This window comes from Myotis yumanensis, unplaced genomic scaffold, assembly GCF_028538775.1.
Source record: "Myotis yumanensis isolate MYYU_CA2020_CCGP unplaced genomic scaffold, mMyoYum1.0.hap1 SCAF_12, whole genome shotgun sequence".
Lineage (NCBI taxonomy): Eukaryota > Metazoa > Chordata > Mammalia > Chiroptera > Vespertilionidae > Myotis > Myotis yumanensis.
In genome coordinates, this window is record NW_027223763.1 from 30788583 (window position 1) to 30807036 (window position 18454).

General features: G+C 47.1%; 2 protein-coding genes and 1 long non-coding RNA gene across 6 annotated transcripts in view; 2 read left to right on the plus strand and 1 right to left on the minus strand.

The window, feature by feature from the left end:
• Positions 1–6306: 6306 nt before the first annotated feature.
• On the plus strand, positions 6307–8289 carry LOC139021140 (uncharacterized). 2 transcript variants are annotated; one of them, XR_011473400.1, is made up of 4 exons: positions 6307–6390; positions 6842–6950; positions 7907–8029; positions 8132–8289. It is a non-coding gene; the product is annotated as an uncharacterized lncRNA (long non-coding RNA). The 2 variants fall into 2 exon arrangements; XR_011473401.1 differs by lacking the exon at positions 6307–6390 and adding an exon at positions 6409–6547.
• Positions 8290–8338: 49 nt separating this feature from the next.
• LOC139021139 (procathepsin L-like) lies at positions 8339–13895 on the plus strand. Its single transcript, XM_070431395.1, has 4 exons — positions 8339–8817; positions 9266–9428; positions 12014–12097; positions 13271–13895. The coding sequence occupies exons 1-4, from the start codon at positions 8647–8649 to the stop codon at positions 13426–13428; spliced, it is 576 nt and encodes a 191-aa protein (XP_070287496.1). The 5' UTR covers positions 8339–8646; the 3' UTR covers positions 13429–13895.
• Positions 12979–18454, minus strand: part of DAPK1 (death associated protein kinase 1) — a 159674-nt gene continuing 154198 nt past the window's right edge. For all 3 annotated transcript variants that reach the window (XM_070431394.1, XM_070431392.1, XM_070431393.1), the window contains exons 25-27: positions 17236–17424; positions 14272–15500; positions 12979–13799 (exon numbers count right to left, since the gene is read on the minus strand). In XM_070431394.1, the coding sequence (XP_070287495.1) occupies positions 13766–13799; positions 14272–15500; positions 17236–17424 (1452 nt within the window). In that variant the 3' untranslated portion in view covers positions 12979–13765. The remainder of the gene's footprint in view (positions 13800–14271; positions 15501–17235; positions 17425–18454) is intronic.

The following is an 18454-nucleotide window of genomic DNA, read 5'->3' on the forward strand; positions in this document are numbered from 1 at the left end:
TCTACAGGATTGACAAAGTGAAAAGTCCTAGACCTTCCAGTGTTCCCAACATGTGGAGGAGACCAGCGCTCTCACACAGAAGGGATCTACATTGGTGCACTACCCTCTGTCAAGACAAGGTAAGCCGTATCTATCAAAATGCACCCACCCCTGACTCAGCAATTCCACTTCTAAGAATTTATCCCACCAGTGTATTCACTGAACAAAGGGAGGCAAGATGAACTGGCCCGTGCCCCACTGCATGCCCCGCCCACCAATCGTGTGCCCCATCCTAGTGTTCCATCACGTGCCTGACCACAGGTGGGGCGGGGGCATGTGCTGCACCTGTTCTGTGCACCTCCCCATGTGCCCCATCATGCTCTGAATGCCCGCATGTGCTACATTTAAAACAAACAAAGAAAAACAAAACAAAGAACAGAAAAAGACTTTGATTTTGAGTCAGGGCTTAGCGGAATTCATTTATAGACTTTAATAAGAACACTATCTAAATGCAACAGCCAAGGGAAAACTTTGGGATAACTGGCGCTCATTTTGGTGCTCAAAGTATGAATGTGCATGCAGGGTGAGCATCACATTATTAGGTGTTTATTAAAGCTGATTAGGAATTGTTAAGCTTATTACTGAATAAGCTTATGAGAGCTCATTAGAAACAAGGAGTTTATTAGAAATTCAGAATCTCAGGTCCCTCCCAGGCCTACGGAGCCAGAATCTGCATTTTTAACGAGATTCTGAGTGACTCAAGCATTAGAGAAGCACTAGTATAGAACACCAGGGCTCCCATTTCTCAAGTTTACCAAACCCTGCAGAACAATTTGTTTCTTCTGGAATATACATTCAACAGGATGAACTGGAGCAATTCTTACTGGGGTTCACTGTACTATCTACAAAAATGGAGTAATGAGACCCGTCCTTCCTCTTTACAGTATTACCCAGTTTCAAATGAGATAGTGGATTTGTTCTACTTATTGTGATGAGGTTGACAGGGGCTGCAGAGTCAGCGAGGGACCAGAATAGGTATGGTTTCTGCCCTCATGGGCTTGAGGGTTTGGTGGGATGGGAGAACACGTGTAGAAGCTGGTTGATGTTGTGTGACTGTCATAGTTATCACAGGGCTTTCCTATGCTCATTCATTCATTCATTCATTCAGTGGTCAGTCATTTATTAAAGTATAAAATGCATGCTGGCTGGGTGGCTCAGTTGGTTGGAGCATTGTCCCATACATCAAAAGCTTAATTTTGATTAACCCTATGGGTTTAATTCCTGGTCAGGGCACATGCCTAGGTTGTGGGTTCAATCCCTGTTTGGGATGCATATGGGAAGCAACAGATCAATGTTTCTCTCTCATATCGCTGTTTCTCTTTCTCTCTCTCTAAACATATCCTCTGGTAAGGATTGGAGGGAAGGGGGGAAAAAAGGAAAGAACAAAAACCAGAAAGAGCTCTAAACAGAAATAAATGAGCCATAAACTCTATCCTCAAGGAACTATTAGTCTAGTCCAATGGTTCTCAACCTTCCTAATGCCACGACCCTTTAACACAGTTCCTCATGTTGTGGTGACCCCCAACCATAAAATTATTTTCATTGCTACTTCATAACTGTAATTTTGCTACTGTTATGAATCGTAATGTAAATATCTGATATGCAGGATATATTTTCATTGTTACAAATTGAACATAATTAAAGCATAGTGATTAATCACAAAAACAATATATAATTATATATGTGTTTTCTGATGGTCTTAGGCGACCCCTCTGAAAGGGTCATTCGACCCCCCAAAGGGGTCGCGACCCACAGGTTGAGAACCACTGGTCTAGTCAAAGATAAGGATGTAGGTGGGTGATTCCACTTAGAGCACATTATGCGGATTCTCTGAGGTCCATTCAGGGGGCCGTGGGAGCACAGATGAGGCAATAGGAGCTTGGCTTTCAAGGGTGATTACAAGTTCACCATGTTCAGAAGGGAGAGACCAGCTTTCCAGGCAGAAGGAGCAGCAGAGACAAAGGCAGCGAGGTATGAAGGGGTGTATGCTTGCACCATGACAAGAATTTATGGCAGTGCCAAGAGATGAATTGGGAGAAGTGGTTTGGGGCCAGGTCTTAGATGATCCTGGTGTTCAATGCTAAGGGGCCTGGTAGGAAATGGGGAGCCCCCAAAGGGAAGGGAACAACACAGTCATAGCTACATTTCACGATCTTTTCACAGCAGCACAGGAGAAAAGACTTGAGGTGGAAAAACTTTACAGAGTCTCTGACAATGATTCGGGAGAGAGGTGGCAAAGCAATGGATTGGAGTGGTGATGGGGGTACGGAAATGAATAGGAGAGATATTGAGGAAGGTAGAATTGGCAGGATTTTGACCAAAGGAATGGGGTGGCAAAGGGAAAGGTGGTCTCTGGCTGGCGTCTGGGTGAATGGCGTTACTGTTGACCAAGAGGGGGGACACCAGAGGAGGACTGGGTGATGATGAGCCCGAGCCTGGGCCTGTTGGTGGTGAAGCGCCCTTGGGATGTTTTATTGGCTTTGTCCAATTGGCAGGAGTCACCGGAGAGCAGTCCTGCCTGGAAACATGAGCTTGGGAGTTGTTAGTTTATAGGGGAGCTTGGAGCCATAGGGTGAATGGGATTCTAGGAGGGTCTGGAGTGAAAAGAGAATAGGGTTGAGAGTGGCACCAACATTTAAGAACGGGCAGGAGAGTCCAGGAAGGAAGTTGAGTGAGGCCAAGAGGCATTTCTGCTTTCCCGGTTCCCATAGGCATGGAGAGGGAACACCCAGTGGCCACAACTCATCATCCACCAGAATCATCCCCAGGAATGCCCTGGGGTCACCACCTTAGGAGTTCCAGGGTGACGAGAGGCTCAGGCTAAGGACCTTGAGAAGGAGAGCTGAGACAGGACACAGGGACCGGGCTTGCTGCCCCCTCACCCCCTCCCCCGCCCCCTCGTTTCTCCTCATGCACAGTAATGCCCAGCCCTTTCACAAATCTGTTTTTCTCTGAGGAAAAATCAAGAGGATGTAAGAAAAGAGGAAATAAAAGAAATGCTTGCGTTTGCTTAGTTTTTTAGATCAGACATGAACCTAGCACCTCCTAACATCAAAGAAAACCTCCCAGACATGACCAAGGTTGACTCCAAGGAGCTCTTTCTTTCATTATCATTAAGAGCAAAGAGAGTCAGGTCCTGTCGTGATTAACCAAAGGTGGATTTTACAAACAAAACAAAGAGAGGACATGGCCCCTGAATCAGGCTATCTGATTCCTGTTGTGCCGGAGAAACAGGCCTGTGGCTTTAAACTGGTAATGTCTCCTAGCAGCCAAATAATTGATCTATTTGGTGTTCTGGCTTTAAGCATAAAAGTGAACCGGCCTCTTTAGAAATGTTGGCAGCTTGGCCGGTCCATTAGTAAGACCGAAAAATCAAAACATTAACTGGAAAAGGCCATTATGACTGGGCTAAGCAGGAGTCATCAATAGATGATGTCATTTCAGAAATAAGCAAGCCAATGTCACGAGGCCCCTGGGCAGAGTCAAACCACCCTTCACGGCCCATCAGCACCCCCCTTTGCAGACACTGAAGTCTTCCGAGGGGAATCTGAGCCAGACATAAATGGGCCTCATTTTACCCGTCCTTTGCTCAGCTTCATTCTAGAGTTGGTGACATTCAGCAGGTTATTAAGGAAGGTCCTCAGTCCTCAGTCCTCCCATGTACATACCCCTTCGATTCTCTTTTCCCCCTCTTCCTCTCTCCTGGTCCTTCTGTCTCTTCTCACACGCCTCATCCCAGGAACACCTGCCTCTCCTCTGTGCCCTGTCTCCATCTCCTAATGCCTTCCCTCTCCCTTCCTTTCTCACCCAAGCTTTTAGAAAGAGTAGCAGGCTGTCTCCACCTCTTCAGCTCCCCTTAGCTTCTGCCTCTTCCCCTCACTAACACTCATAATATTACCGCAGGCCAAGCACTGGGCCGAGGGCTTTCCCTGCATCATCACCCTTTATTCCCACAGCAACCCCTCTGAAATGGGTACTACTATTAACCCATTGTACAGGGGAGAGAACTGAGGACCAGATGGACAGACAGGCTCACTAGCCCCTATAAGGCAGTAGCAGATCCCACTTTTTAAGCCCCTGCAATGCCTTTTCTACAAGAAGATTTGTGGGCCGTACCGTCTCTGTTGCAACTACTCGACTCCGCTCCATATTCTCCTTGGTGTTTTTTTTCTTCTTCAGCCATTTAAAAATTGTTTTTCCCCAAGGACTATGCATACACAGGCAGCAGGCCCCGGCCCACTGGCTGTAGTTTGCCACGCGATGCTCACAACCAGCTCGGGCCACAGAACACAAGCCACTCTGCGACCCACACAATCACCCTCCCCACCTCTGAAGATGGTTCTCCCATATCTCTGGGTCTCTTCTTCTCACGCCTCGGGTTCTGCACAGGTGAAGGGATTTAGGAATGTTTCTAGAATCTGCTTCCCTGGGCCTGGACTGTGGTGGGCAAGACATTACAGGCCCAGTGAAGGCGGGAAAAGGTACTTGACTCCATTTTTATCAAACGAATTTAAAACATGCATAGAAAAAGGTGATGTGGAAAGGAACATGAGGTAATGATATATTTTTGAGAATATATATATATATATATATATATATATATATATACATAATTGTTGTTAATCTTCTCCTGGGGATATTTTTCCATTGATTTTTAGAGAGTGGAAGGGAGGGGGAGAGACAGAGAGAGAAACATTGATGTGAGAGAGACACATCAATTGGTTGCCTCCCATATGTGCCCTGGGTGAGGACTGGGGATCAAGCCTGCAACTGAGGTACATGCTCTTGACTGGAATCCAACCTGGGACCCTTCAGTCTGAGGGCAAACCGGCAAGGGCAAGGATGTATATTTTTAAAAAGGCATTTTCAGCCCTCGCCGGTTTAACTCAGTGGATAGAGCATCAGCCTGCGGACTGAAGGGTCCCAGGTTCTATTCTGGCCAAGGCCACATGCCTAGGTTGTGGGCTCGATCCCCAGTGGGGGGCGTACAGGAGGCAGCTGATCAATGATTCTCTCTCATCATTGATGTTTCTATCTCTCTCTTCCTCTCCCTTCCTCTCTGAAATCAATAAAGAAATATATTTTAAAAAAAGATATTTTCAACAATGAGTTTGTTTACGTAATAAAAAAGGAAAGCGTACAGTGTTTCTTAATTATGTACATTAATATTTAATATATTTTCTTTATTTAACACGTTTTCACAGATTCATTTAAGTCCTGACACTAAATACAGGTTAAAGTAAAAATCACGGAAGTAAATGTCATTTACAAAGGAAATTTCTTAAACGAAATCTTAGGAAAAGCACGTTGAGGAAGACAGTCCGTAACCCAGAAGGAGGAGGTAAAAGTAGCGTCGTCTTTCAGCCTTTCCTCTTCCTTCTGTTAAATGAAATTCTTCGGTCAATAACTCCTTTCTGTCGGTGTTGAGAAAGGCTTGGGCGGGAAGAAGACTCCTGACCTGGAAGGCAGGAAAGGGGCCTTACAAAATGCCAGGCCTTGACAGGAGAACCCGCCCGCGCCCGCCCTTGAGGCCAGTGATTTGGGTGCTGCCTACCATTCCAGATTCTTCATCAGCCCAGCTGCACCCCTCCTGACACCCTGACACCCTGATAACGCATCTGCCCGTGGGCTCTGCATTCTCCCACCCTGCCGGCCTTCACTGTATAATCAGCGGGAATCACTCCCCAGATTGTCAGGTCCTCAGCCCTCGGGGAGATGTCTGGACAGGCAAGGGACACTGAAAAAGCACCTGGAGCTCCCCACACGCTTCTTTCGGGAACCACGTGCTGAGCTCATGAATTCGGGGTGATGGGTGACCCGGCTCCCAGGGAGGCGCTGAGCTCCCCAGCACAGCCCCTGGGCCCTCCTCTCGCCTCCCTCCACACCAGTGGTTCTCAACCTTGGCTGCACATTAGAATCACCTGAGACTCTTTTCTAAAATCCTCATTTCTGGGCCTCATCCTCCGGAAATTCTGTTTCTTTGTTACTAATGTTGTGGCCCCACCCCATAACAAAGAAACAGACTTTCCGGAGGATGAGGCCCAGAAATCAGGATTTTAAAAAGATTCCCAAGTGATTCTGATGTGCAGCCAAGGTTGAGAACCACCGCGCCACACCTCAATCCCCGGGTCGGCCTGGGGGGATTCTGTGCGAACCTAATCAGGTGCCAGGAAATCCACGCCCGCAGGCCCCGCCCACAGGCCCCGTCAGCCAATCGAGGCGCCGCAGGCCATGTGGGGGCGGGCCGCTCGGGCCCTATTCCCCAGGCTTTAAATCCGCTGCCGGAGTCACAGCGCTGGGAGCTCTTGGGTTGGTACGTTCTGACTGCGCCTGCTCGGCCGCACCCCGAAGGTGAGCGTCGCGGGCCGGGCCGACGCGGCTGGGCCACCCCGGAACCAGCCTTGCGGTGGAGGGTTCGGGAGTTCCAGGAGGCACCGTCCCGGGTCCTGGCGTGGCGGGCAAGGCAGCCTGACCTCCGTCTGCTGGGCTCCCTGCGCTCGTGGCAGCGGTGGGTGGGCTTGTGTGGAGCGGGGAGCGGGGCCCCCCCCCCGCCCCCAGGCCCGGCCCCAGCGGTGCTCTGAGCGTCGGGAGAGTCTGTCCCCGCGCCGGTGCGGGAGTGGGCTCTCTGGGCTGTTTTTCTCCACCCACCTGCTTAGCCTCCCACCACCGCCCTTGGGAGGGATAAATTCATTCTTGGGAGGATAAATTCATTTTTTACACCCGGTGGCTGTAAGGTCTCAAGAAGGTAGGGTGGCTTTCTAGGAGGTTTGGTGTAATCAGATACTTTCTTTTCCCTCCCTAGGTTTTGAAACATGAATCCAGGAGGAGCTTCATCTGCTCCAAAATTTGATGCAAGTTTAGATGCAGAATGGCAACAGTGGAAGGCAACACACGGAAAAGTATATGGCCCGGTGGGTAACATCTGAAATTACCCAGAGGGACCCCTCAGAGAATGGTCCAGGCTTTTGGAGTTTATAGCAGAAAGTAGCTTTAAAAAAAAAAAATTTTTTTTTTATTGCCCTGACTGGTTTGGCTCAGTGGATAGAGCGTCGGGCTGTGGACGGGAAGGTCCTGGGTTCTATTCTGGTCGAGGGCATGTACCTTGGTTGCAGGCTCTATCCCCAGTAGGGGGCGTGTAGGAGGCACCAGATCGATTTTCTCTAATCAATGTTTGTAACTCTATCCCTCTCCCTTCCTCTCTGTAAAGAAATCAATAAAAATATATTTAGAAAAAATATTTTTTGTAAATTTCAGAGAGGAAGTGAGACAGAAATATCAATGATGAGAGAGAATCATTCATTGGCTGCCTCCTGCATGCCCCCCACGGGGGATGGAGCCCGCAACCTGGGAATATGAACCCCTTGACTGGAATTGAACCTGGGACCCTTCAGTCCCCTGGTCTATGCTCTATCCACTGAGCCAAACCAGCTAGGGCAGACAGTAGCCTCTTGAGCAGCGGTTCTCAACTTGTGGGTCCTGAACCCTTTGGCAGTCCATTGACCCTTTCACAGAGGTTGCCTAAGACCATCCTGCATATCAGATATTTACATTATGATTTATAACAGCAACATTACAGTTATGATGTAGCAACGAAAGTAATTTTATGGTTGGGTCACAACATGAGGAACTGTATTTAAAGGGCCAGAAGGTTGAGAACCACTGCTCTTGAGGCTGGCTCTTCCCAAGGCAATGACTGCATGACACCCGTTACTGAGCACAATATGGGCAAACCTCCCTGGTGTATGTGCTGGAGAACAAGTAGAAACCTCTCCTGGCCATGGTTTCTCTTCTGCAAACCCACTTGGTGAAGGTGACTTGGTTTTCAATAGAAATCAAAAGGATAGGTTGGTTATATGTTTGCCTCTAGGATGAAGAAGGATGGAGGAGGACAGTGTGGGAGAAGAATAAGAAAATGGTTGACCTGCACAACGAGGAATACAATCAAGGGAGATCTAGCTACGCCTTGGGAATGAACGCTTTTAGTGACATGGTGAGTGTGGCTTGGGAGGCTTACCTTGGGCTTCCTCTCCTCATTCAGTACTATCCCGAAATATCCCATGCTTGACAACATTCTACTTCTTTTTCCTTGAAGACCCACGAAGAATTCACGCGGACGATGTGCGGTAAAGTAGAAGTGCAAGAATAGGAGAGTGTTCCGGAAACCTTCCATTGCTGAAATCCCCCCAAGAGTGGATTGATGAAAAGAAGGCTATGTGGACATGGATAACAGGGGGATGAGAGCATGAGTGGGCGTGGGGGGGGGGGGGAGAATGGGGGTTAATTGGGGGAATAAGGACACATTTGTAATATCTTAACTAATAAAGAATTAAAAAAAAAAAAAAGGCTGTGGAACTCCCGTGAAGCACCAGGTATGACAGTACTCAGCAGGTCTCTCTCCAAGAGTTAAAGCCACAAAGGAGTTGGCGTCATGGCTGTGGTAGACTGTGGGACAATGTGTGTTTCACTAATTTTTAAGAGTTTACACATTGTTGGCAAAGTTGTCAAAATCTTGCTATTTGTTCTGTAGACTGAGAGCTTCTATATTGTTTTCAGGGTCACTGTGGTTCTTGTTGGGCATTTAGTGCAACTGGTGCCCTTCAGGGACAGATGTTCCGGAAAACTGGCAAACTTATCTCCCTGAGTGAGCAGAACCTTGTGGACTGCTCTCAGGCTCAAGGCAATGAGGGCTGCAATGGTGGCCTAATGGATAATGCTTTCCAGTATGTGAAGTCCAACGGCGGCCTGGACTCAGAGGAGTCCTATCCATATCAAGCAAAGGTAAGCAAAGCTCTTACCTTTATGTCATTCCTTTTGAAAGTTGAACACCTTAGAGAAAACAGATGCCATATTTAGAATTCATATTTAAAAAATTATTTTTAGAATTCATGTTTTAGACTATCTGTATGTAAACCGTCAGAACTTTCATTAAAATATATCAGCCTTGAACAGTTCTGTTTGGGATGTTCACAGTTCTTATTTCTGTGTTACATGGAGACATACATACCATTCTAAATACAGCAATTTTTTCTTTATAGTGAAACACTTCTTATGGAGAGATAGACCCACAGTGTCTCAATGAATAGACACCAGCTAGTTTTTCATTTTCAAAACAGCCAGTAGCATTTCACAGACGTAACCTGGAAATCATGAAGCTGCCTCCTGCCTGAAACTCATGCTTCCCGGGAGGTGGGTTAGTAATGAGATCTCTTCCCCTTTACCTTTAAAGGTTGGACCCTGCAGATACAGGCCTGAGGACTCTGTTGCCAATGTCACTGGCTTCGTGGACGTCCCTGGGCAGGAGAGTGCCCTCATGAGGGCAGTGGCAATCGTGGGGCCCATCTCGGTGGCTATAGATGCAAGCCATCTTAGCTTCCAGTTCTATGAAGATGGTAAGCATTGTCTGTGTAGAAATTTAGGCAGAAGAACTGGAAAACCACCATGACCTAAAGCAAGATTCACTCTTTGGCTTGCATACTTTCTGGGTGTGTGGATTTATCATTGTTCATTGTGCACACACAATATCTTTCCCAGGTGCTTCCATTTGACATTACTTGAGCTGTATCCTCATGATTTTAAGCACTTTGTAAATATATTTAAGTGGCTACATAATTTGATTGGTATAGCTCAGTGATGGCGAATCTTTTGAGCTCGGCGTGTCAGCATTTTGAAAAACCCTAACTTAACTCTGGTGCCGTGTCACATATAGAAATTTTTTGACATTTACAACCATAGTAACACAAAGATTTATATTTTTGATAGTTATTTTATATATTTAAATGCCATTTAACAAAGAAAAATCAACCAAAAAAATAAGTTCACGTGTCACCTCTGACACGCGTGTCATAGGTTCGCCATCACTGGTATAGCTTAATATACTTTACCTTTTTCCAATTGTTAGGCCTTTAAAATTTTCCAAAGAATTTTACTGTTGTAATTAAAAGTATAGAGGTCGTTTGACTCAAGTAATTTTGTGTTCTGTGCTATTTCCCAATACTGACGTCCTAAAAGTAGAATGACAGGGCTTCCAGAAGTGTCTTTATGCCTCCTGACTCACCCATTGTTTACAAAAGAGATTGTGCCAATTCAGATTCCTGCTAATATTAGATGAGGGCCTGAGTCCCTAGCCTAGATTTAAAAATTGATTTGACATATGAGTAATTTGAGTTATGAGCTCCGTCACGGAACGAATTAAACTCGTAAGTCAAGGCCCCACTGTACTTTGTCTAAGGCCATTAGTTTTCCAGATTTAATGAGGTTTCAGCCCCTGTGTATGAGCCTGGCCAGTGTTTTTAGCTCAAGGTCAGCTTCTCTGACAGCTCATGATGTAACTCTTAGAGGGAACCCTGTCTCTCCTGTTGTGGTTAAGGTCGGGGAACCATTGTTGCTGGGGTGGGAGGGGATACTGCATGCATGCTTGCGTGTATGAGAGAGGGCGAGAAAACACAAAGAGATCTCTTTGGATCTATGATCTGGAATTCTTACAAATCTCATTGCATATGAAAGTTATGCCCAGGAGTCCGTGAGCTAAACTGAACCAGCCACACATCAAGTGGCCTATGGGTTCCCTCGAAGTGATTTTATCTGCTGCTCAACCCTCACTCTCAGAAGGAACATCTCCATTTATCTTCCTTGGGGCCAATTTTCCAAACTTGGGAGAATCTGGAAGTAGATTCTTGATAAAATTAAACCAGTGTGACCAGATTACCAGTAAGTCTCCCGGGTGTAACCGCGCCCTTCAGCCGGTGCTTAGACTTGGGGCGCGGGGCTCAGTGACAGAAGGTTCTCAGGACCAAACGAGCCTCCCCAGGTGCACCCAGCACAGAGACGCTGTGGGTCTCACGGGGAGGCTCCTCGTCCTCTACGCTCCCTTGGTTCAGAGCGGCCTTCTTGGGCTGAACCCACAAACTTCTGTGTCAGGGTAACCCCTTAGGGAGGACCATGCTTCTCGAAAAGGACTGTTAGGAGGCGAACGCTGCCCTTTCTTATAGCCCACGGGTCCTTGTTCTGAGACTCTCCCTGGTGTCCTGTTTCTGAGCAGAATGGAGAAAACTTTCCAGATGTTCTCAGAGCGGATGCCGTTGTTCTTTTAGGAGCACAGCTCTGCTGTCTGTGGTCCCTGGACTACAAGTCCACTGGGGGCTTTGTAAGGCTGAAGAAAGTAACACATGCAGGGCAGATAGGAGATGTCCAAACCTGTAGATAATTTTTATAAAAATTTATGTGAGCCACCCCTGGCCTGGTTGCGCAGTTGGTTAGAGCATCATCCTAATACCCCAAGGTTGTGAGTTCGATCCTGGCCAGGGCACATAGGAGAATCAACCAATGATGCATAAATAAGTGGAACAAGCCAATGTTACACTCTTTCCCTTCCTCTCAAATTAAAAAAAAAAAAAAAAAGACTGGTACAGTACAGTGCTTTGCGATTACTTGCTCAGCATTTTCCCCTGCCCCTTTCCCCTGTTCACCCAGGGTCCCTGGGCCAGCCCAGTCATATAACTCAATCTCATTCAACCACCATGTTTTGCAGAGGGAAGGCCCAGTGAACCACGCTGGACCGGTCAGAATCCTCTGGGATTTTAGGTGTACTGGATGCTGCGCCAACCAACCGAGCCACACTGGCCAGGGCTCCTCGGGTTTTACATACTGATGCTGCCAGAGGCAAACCTCTTGCCTCCGGGTCCTGGCTGCCTGATACTATATCCCTGGGATGTAAAGTGCTCTTGAAGTAGAAAAGAATGGAGTTGGCATTAGGAGGGAGTTGACCACAAGAAAACGAGGTCCCAGTCTCCTAAGGCAACCACAGTTTCGATTTGTGTTATCTTTCCTAAGCATGCCTATGTGTAGGTTTTATTTTAATTTCATTAATTCTTTTTTTATTATAAAAGTAAATCATGTTTTTTTAAAAAGTAAATCATGTTTATTGTGAATAATTTGGGCAATCATTGTTACCTTTTCATTATTTATTTACTTACAGAGAGAGCGGGAGAGATGGAGAGAAACATTGATGTGAGAGACACACATCGAGTGGCCCAGGACTGGGATCGAGCCTGCAACCGAGGTATGTGCCCTTGATTGGAATTGAGCCCAGGACCCTTTACTGCAAGGGCTGGCACTCTATCCACTGAACCAAACCATCCAGGGCCATTGTTACCGGTTTAGTCTTCCTCCTTCCAATATTTTTTCTTTGCCCATTTTTTTAAAGCAATCATGAGATTTTACTGAATACGGGCTTTGGTCACGTAGAGCTTCTGTGTCTCAGCTGCTATGCAGGTCAGAACCCAAGTTTCTAGTTGGTCCAGATTTAAAGAAGGGCAGGAAGTTATCTTTTCCAGCAGGTTTCCTCTTGCTCCTGCAGGGCACCGTCCCTTCACGTTTGTATAGAAACGGAAAGCTTCCGTTGTCTCCCCATTGCTGAGTCTAAATGATTCCACTTGTGTGTGTGTTGTTGTTTTGGTTCACCCAAGGGAAAATGGCAGGAGTCTCTTTCCTTTAAAGCAGTGGTTCTCGACCTTGGCTGCACACCAGAATCACCTGGGAATCTTTTTAAAATCCTGATTTCTGGGCCCCATACTCCGGAAATTCTGTTTGTTATGGGGTGGGGCCACAACATTAGTAACAAAGAAACAGAATTTCCGGAGGATGAGGCCCAGAAATCAGGATTTTAAAAAGATTCCCAGGTGATTCTAATGTGCAGCCAAGGTTGAGAACCATTGCTTTGAAGTGAGGACAAATGTGAAAATCAGCTGGGCTCTTTTTCTTCCCCGCACCATTCCTAATTGTAGTCATAATTAAGCTGGGTTGTTTTCCAGACCTGGGAGTTTAGGTTTCATGACTTTCTGGATTATAGGTTCGTCTGTCCCACCACATGCGGCATAAGTAAGTAAAAACAAAGCAAAGGAAAAGAATTCCTTTTGAATTAAAGACCAACTAAAGACAAACTAATGCAACAAGCAATAGTTTATTTTTTAAAAAAAGGGGAAAAAAACCAACAAAAAGAAAAACAAATGACCTTCTTTACTATCTCATAGATTAAAAATACTTGTATTAATATATATGTATATACATACTGCATATATATATATATATACACACACACACATATGATATAACATTAAAATTACATGCTTCTCAGGACAGAAGAATTAGGACATGTTCCCCCGTATGGATTTAAAACTCTATCACAATTGAAAGTCACTGCAAGAAAACTTGCTTCCTTTATTTTCTTTTGTAGATTTCAAGTACAGGAAGTTATCAAACCAGGATCTCAATGTGGAAAACCGTCTGCTATGCACAAATGACAACGGACTGCCACAAACCGTGAGTCAGGGGTTTTGCGTTCTCACACAGATCTTCGTAGCCCTACAACTGTCAGCCTTCTACCTGAGATGAGAGGGGATGATAAAGCGCCACAGTTTGTCGATTCCACGTGGACATTCACATTGACGTTTAAACAAAAGCTAACGAATACATGTCATCGTAGCAACAACACTGGCCATGAAATCACTCTAGAGGAGGATTCCTTTTTCCCCTTTCCTTGCCAAATAAAACACAAAAATTGCCGGGGAAAAAACCCAACGCAAATCGGAGGGTGAAGCACCTCTGGCGATGATCAGCATACAGCAAGGAGCAGAGGGGAGCGTTTCCTTCGGGACAGCTCCTGGCTGACGTGATGATTTCAAACACACCCTCGTCTGCAAAAGGCACTCACATATTGTCTATTTATAAATCATACAGTGGGAGTCCATACATGAGGGGTTTTCCTATAAATATAAAAAAGATAAGCTGAGGACATGATAATATAACAAAGAAGAGTATGAAATGCACATTTTGGATAAATGTGCGTTTTTATTTAAAGGACAATCAATATAATCGTTAAAAATTTTTTCATTGAAAAGTTAGGGATTCCAGTAAAATTATCAGTCAGAAGCAAGGTTCTAGAGGATGAGAGATGGAGTCCAGAACAGGGAGAGGAGGGACACTAGCTTCTCAAATGGCCAAACGAACGGGTATGATTAGCTCTTAAACTAGAACAGACCGTTCACTCACAATGGAATGTGTGAGAGGGAGGAAGGGTGGGAAGGAAGGAGGGAGGAAGTAGCAGAGAAATAGGTGCAGCGGGAGGGAGGGGGGCATAGGAAGGGGTGCATCTGGAATCTCAGGTGCGAAAGATGGCTGCATCCCCCTTGCTTTTGCAGTTTGAAGACACCCTGCCCAAGCCAAAGCTGCCCTCACCTGGACACGACCGAGCTAATGGAATTATAAGACGTGCCACTGTTGCAGCTCGAGGCGTAGGCCTCCTGGCCGTTGCCATCGAGGTGGATTTTGAACACAGAGGACGCCTTCAGTAGAAAGTCTGCCGCGTCTCGGCGCCCCAGCTCCCGAAGTTTGGACATAAGGATGCCGACCGTGCTCTCTGGGTAGGAGGTCCATTCCCGGAGCAGGGCGTGGACTGGGCTCGGGAGGAACTCCTTGGGAGCCCCGTTGTTGGTGTTATACTTGGCCACGAGGTCAGGGAGGCCCAAGTTCATGGCGAGAAGGCACCAGTCCTTCCCCATTGGATCGGGCGGGTCCAGCAGGCGACTAAGTTTCCTCCGCGTCAGGAGGTTCAGATCTGACGCGTGGATGTCCATCCCCAGGCTGGCCTGTGAGTAGATGTCGTGACAGCCGAAGCACATGATGCTGCTGAAGCTTTCCTTGTACCCACCCATGGTGTTGGTCAGCGAGGTCTCCCTCAGGGTCTGCGCCCGGAAGAAGTCCCGGGGCTGGTAGATCATGACGGGCTCGTGGTGCTCCCTCAGCTGCTGGGGGCTCAGGTAATGCTTCACCGTCAGCAGCCCTGGCAGCGTGGTGGCCATGACGTTCTCGATGGTGCTGCACACCGAGTCCAGCAGGAGGCAGCACTTGATCTTTTCCGTCTCCAGCCCGCGCACCTGGACCTCGATGCCCTGGCCGTGGTTGACCAGGAGCACCAGGAGCTCGGCCCCGCGGTTGGCGATCTTGCAGCCGCTCACCCACAGGCGAATGTCTGCGTCCCCCTCGGCGCTCTGTTGGTGGATCCACCGGCACAGGTTCACCTGGACCTTGTGAAAGATGCCGCATGGGAAAGGGGCGAGGTGCTCCACGGGGACGATGCGCACACCGCCGTAGACCATCACCTCGTCTTCCTCGTCCGTCCAGGAGCGGTGCAGGTTGTCCGTCTTGATCAGGGCGGGGATGTCCACCATGGTCCCACTGCTCAGGTCCCGGGCACAGATGTCCATGGCATCGAGGATCTGAAGCAGCTCCTCCACGTCACTGTCGGGCACCAGGCGCTGGATGTCCTCCATGGTGTAGCGGCCCCGGTAGTGGTGCAGGGCCCGCGGGGTCTCCACGGAGAGCAGCTTGCCCAGGACGTTGGTGCAGAGCCAGCGGGGGTCCAGGAGCAGCACGTCCTGGACCGTTTCACTCTGCATGATGTTGATCTGCCAGAGGAGACAACGACAAGTCACACAGAGGAACCTAAATGAACAGGCACCAGCTGCTCACAGAACAAACAGGCCTGAGCGGTGACAATATCTGAGCAGATGTTGCAAGGAATGACTCCTGCATCATTCGTATGGCTGGCTCTCAAATATCAATTACTAAGCCAAAAGCCAGCTTGAGAAGAGAAATTTTGAAAAGACCGTGGACTCTTAAAAAAACAAAACAAAATGTGAGAGATGGCAGCTATGGAATGAGTGATTTTTGACTAGATTCTGTTCCAAAATAAATACATAAATAAGTAAAACCAGCTATAAGAGAAATTATTGGCACATGTGTCCAGAATGGGATTATTAATTATATTGTGGCTATGTGGGAAAATGTCCTCTTTAGGAAATACAAGCCAAAATCTTGTTTGTTTGTTTTTTTATTTTAGAAGAGGGAGAGATAGAAACATCCATGATGAGAGAGAATCATTGATTGGCTGCCTCCTGCATGCTTCCTACTGGGGATCAAGCCCACAACCTGGGCATGTCCCCTGACCAGGAAGTGAACTGTGACCTCCTGGTTCATAGGTTGATGCTCAAACACTGGGCCATGCCAGCTGTGCTGTTTCTCCTAATTCATAGAAACAAACGCAGAGACAGCTAAAATGAGGAGACAGAAAAATATGTTCCAAATGAAAGCCAGGAACTGAATGAAATGGAGACAAGCAATCTACCAGATAAAGAGTTTGAAACACTGGCCATAAGGCTGCTCAGTGAACTTGGGAAAAGACTAGATGAACTCAGTGAGAACTTCAACTGACAGGAAAAAACAAACAACCAGGGCCCTCCTGGGAGCATGTCCATGACTTTCTTTTCTCAACTCTAAGGGTCCTTAGCGACTTGCAACCAGGGGAGCAATGGGGACCAGCAGTTTGTCCCCTGAACCTGACTCAAAGGCCCCCTTTTCTCTGACTTTTCATTGAGCCAGTAGCAGCCCTGCCTTGGCTCATTTCTTTCCCATAAAGTTCCTAGAGAACAAAGCAGCCCCGCCTACGGTCTCTTGTTGCTTCTTCTATGCTAATCCCTTCTTGCTTCTTCATGTCCCAGCGTTAATAAACATATTCTTAAAATCACACACACACACCAATTAGACCTAAAGAACACAGTAACTGAAATGAAAAACAAAACAAAACACTAAAGCGAATCAACAACAGATTAATTGATGCAGATGAATGAGCCAGCAAACTGAAATGAAATAGAGACTAAAAAAATAATAGAAAAGATCAATAAAACTAAGAGCTGGTTCTCTGAACAGATAAACAAAATAGATAAACCTTTAGCTAGATTGATCAAGAAGATAAGAGAAAGGGCCTAAATTAATAAAATCAGAAAGGAAAGACAGGAGACAACCCACACCACAGAAATATATACAAAGGATTGTAGGAGGACAGTGTGAACAATGATACACCGACAAATTTGACAACCTAGAAGAAATGGATAAATTCCTAGAAACAGAATCTTCCAAGACTGAGTGTTGTTTCTAGCAATGGGTCTGTTCATATTTTCTGCTTCTTCCTGATTCAGTAATCAGAAAACTCCCAACTAATAAAATTCCAAGACTAGAAGGCTTCACAGGTGAATTCCACTAAGTGTTCAAAGAATTAATACCTATCCTTCAGATCTGAAGAGGGAAAGCCCCAAACTCAATTGCCCCGACACCTGGAGCCCTGCCCGGCCGCAGAGCCCTCACCTCGCCGGCACTGTGGAGCTGCTGGGCGATGCCCCGGAGGTCCTCCTCGCTGGCCAGGGGGTTCAGCTGGTCCTGCACGTCGTACACAAACTGCTGCAGTGACATCAGCTGGTTGGGCCCATTGAGCTTCCTCCAGGACGGCAGCGTGGAGATGATTTTCTCACACAGGTGAGTCATCGGAGGGCAGACCTAGAACATGCAGACACGACAGGTCAATTTACAGCTGTGGGGACTCAGCAGGAGACCGGGTTTTCATGTGGACTGTTGAAAGTTTTCAATTTAGACTAATTCTTGGTATTGGCTTGAAATGGGTTTTTAATCTTTTAACTTGATTAAATAAATCAGTCTGCTAGACTCATCTACCCAACCACACCTTCCTAACTAAAAGCTGCAGCAGCCATACCCTGCATCCCATCATTCATGAGGCTGTCCCCTGGTGGACAGTAGCTTTTAGGTCAGCTAAATTCCACTCCTTATTAAAAAACACACACAAAATGCCCAGGATACAGGCAAGTTTGATCTGCCTGACCTCAGGAGTGGAGGGTGTGTGTGTGAAGTGGACATTGTGCCACACCCCAAAAACACAGTCCCATTCCATTTGTTTATTATTTTATGTCCTTCAACAAATGTTGAATTTTTTTCTACCTTTCTGCATTTTTTAAGTATTTCACAAGTCGCTTTTTTGTATCATCAACTATATATAGAAAATCCTAATATGCAAATAGACCAAATGGCAGGACAACCAAACAACTGGTTACTATGACGTGTGCTGACCACCAGAGGGTGCGCGTGGGACATGGTGGGCATTGGCCACGAGGGGATGGTGGAGCAGGTGAGCGGGGGGCGCCAGACCAATGTGGGGCACTGGTTGCTGTCATTGGGGCGAGCCTCTGGTGGTTACTGAAAATTCTTTGCTCCTGCATGCTGTGGTCCCGCCTGGCGCTTGTACCCGCTATCAGGGCCTGGTGCTGGCCCCAATTGCTTGGTGTTGTCAGTGGGTGTGAGTGGTGGCTGCTGGCCCTGATCACCCCTCAGAGCTTTTCCATCTCCCCCTGCTCCTGAGGGGCGATCGGGGGCAGCAGCTGCTGCTCGCACCTGCTGCCAGCACCTGGTGCCAGTCCTGATTGCTGGGTGCCGTCAGCAGGTGTGAGTGGTGGCTGCTGGCCTGATCGCTCCTGAGGGCTTCTCCACCTCCCCCTGCTCCTGAGGGGTGATCAGG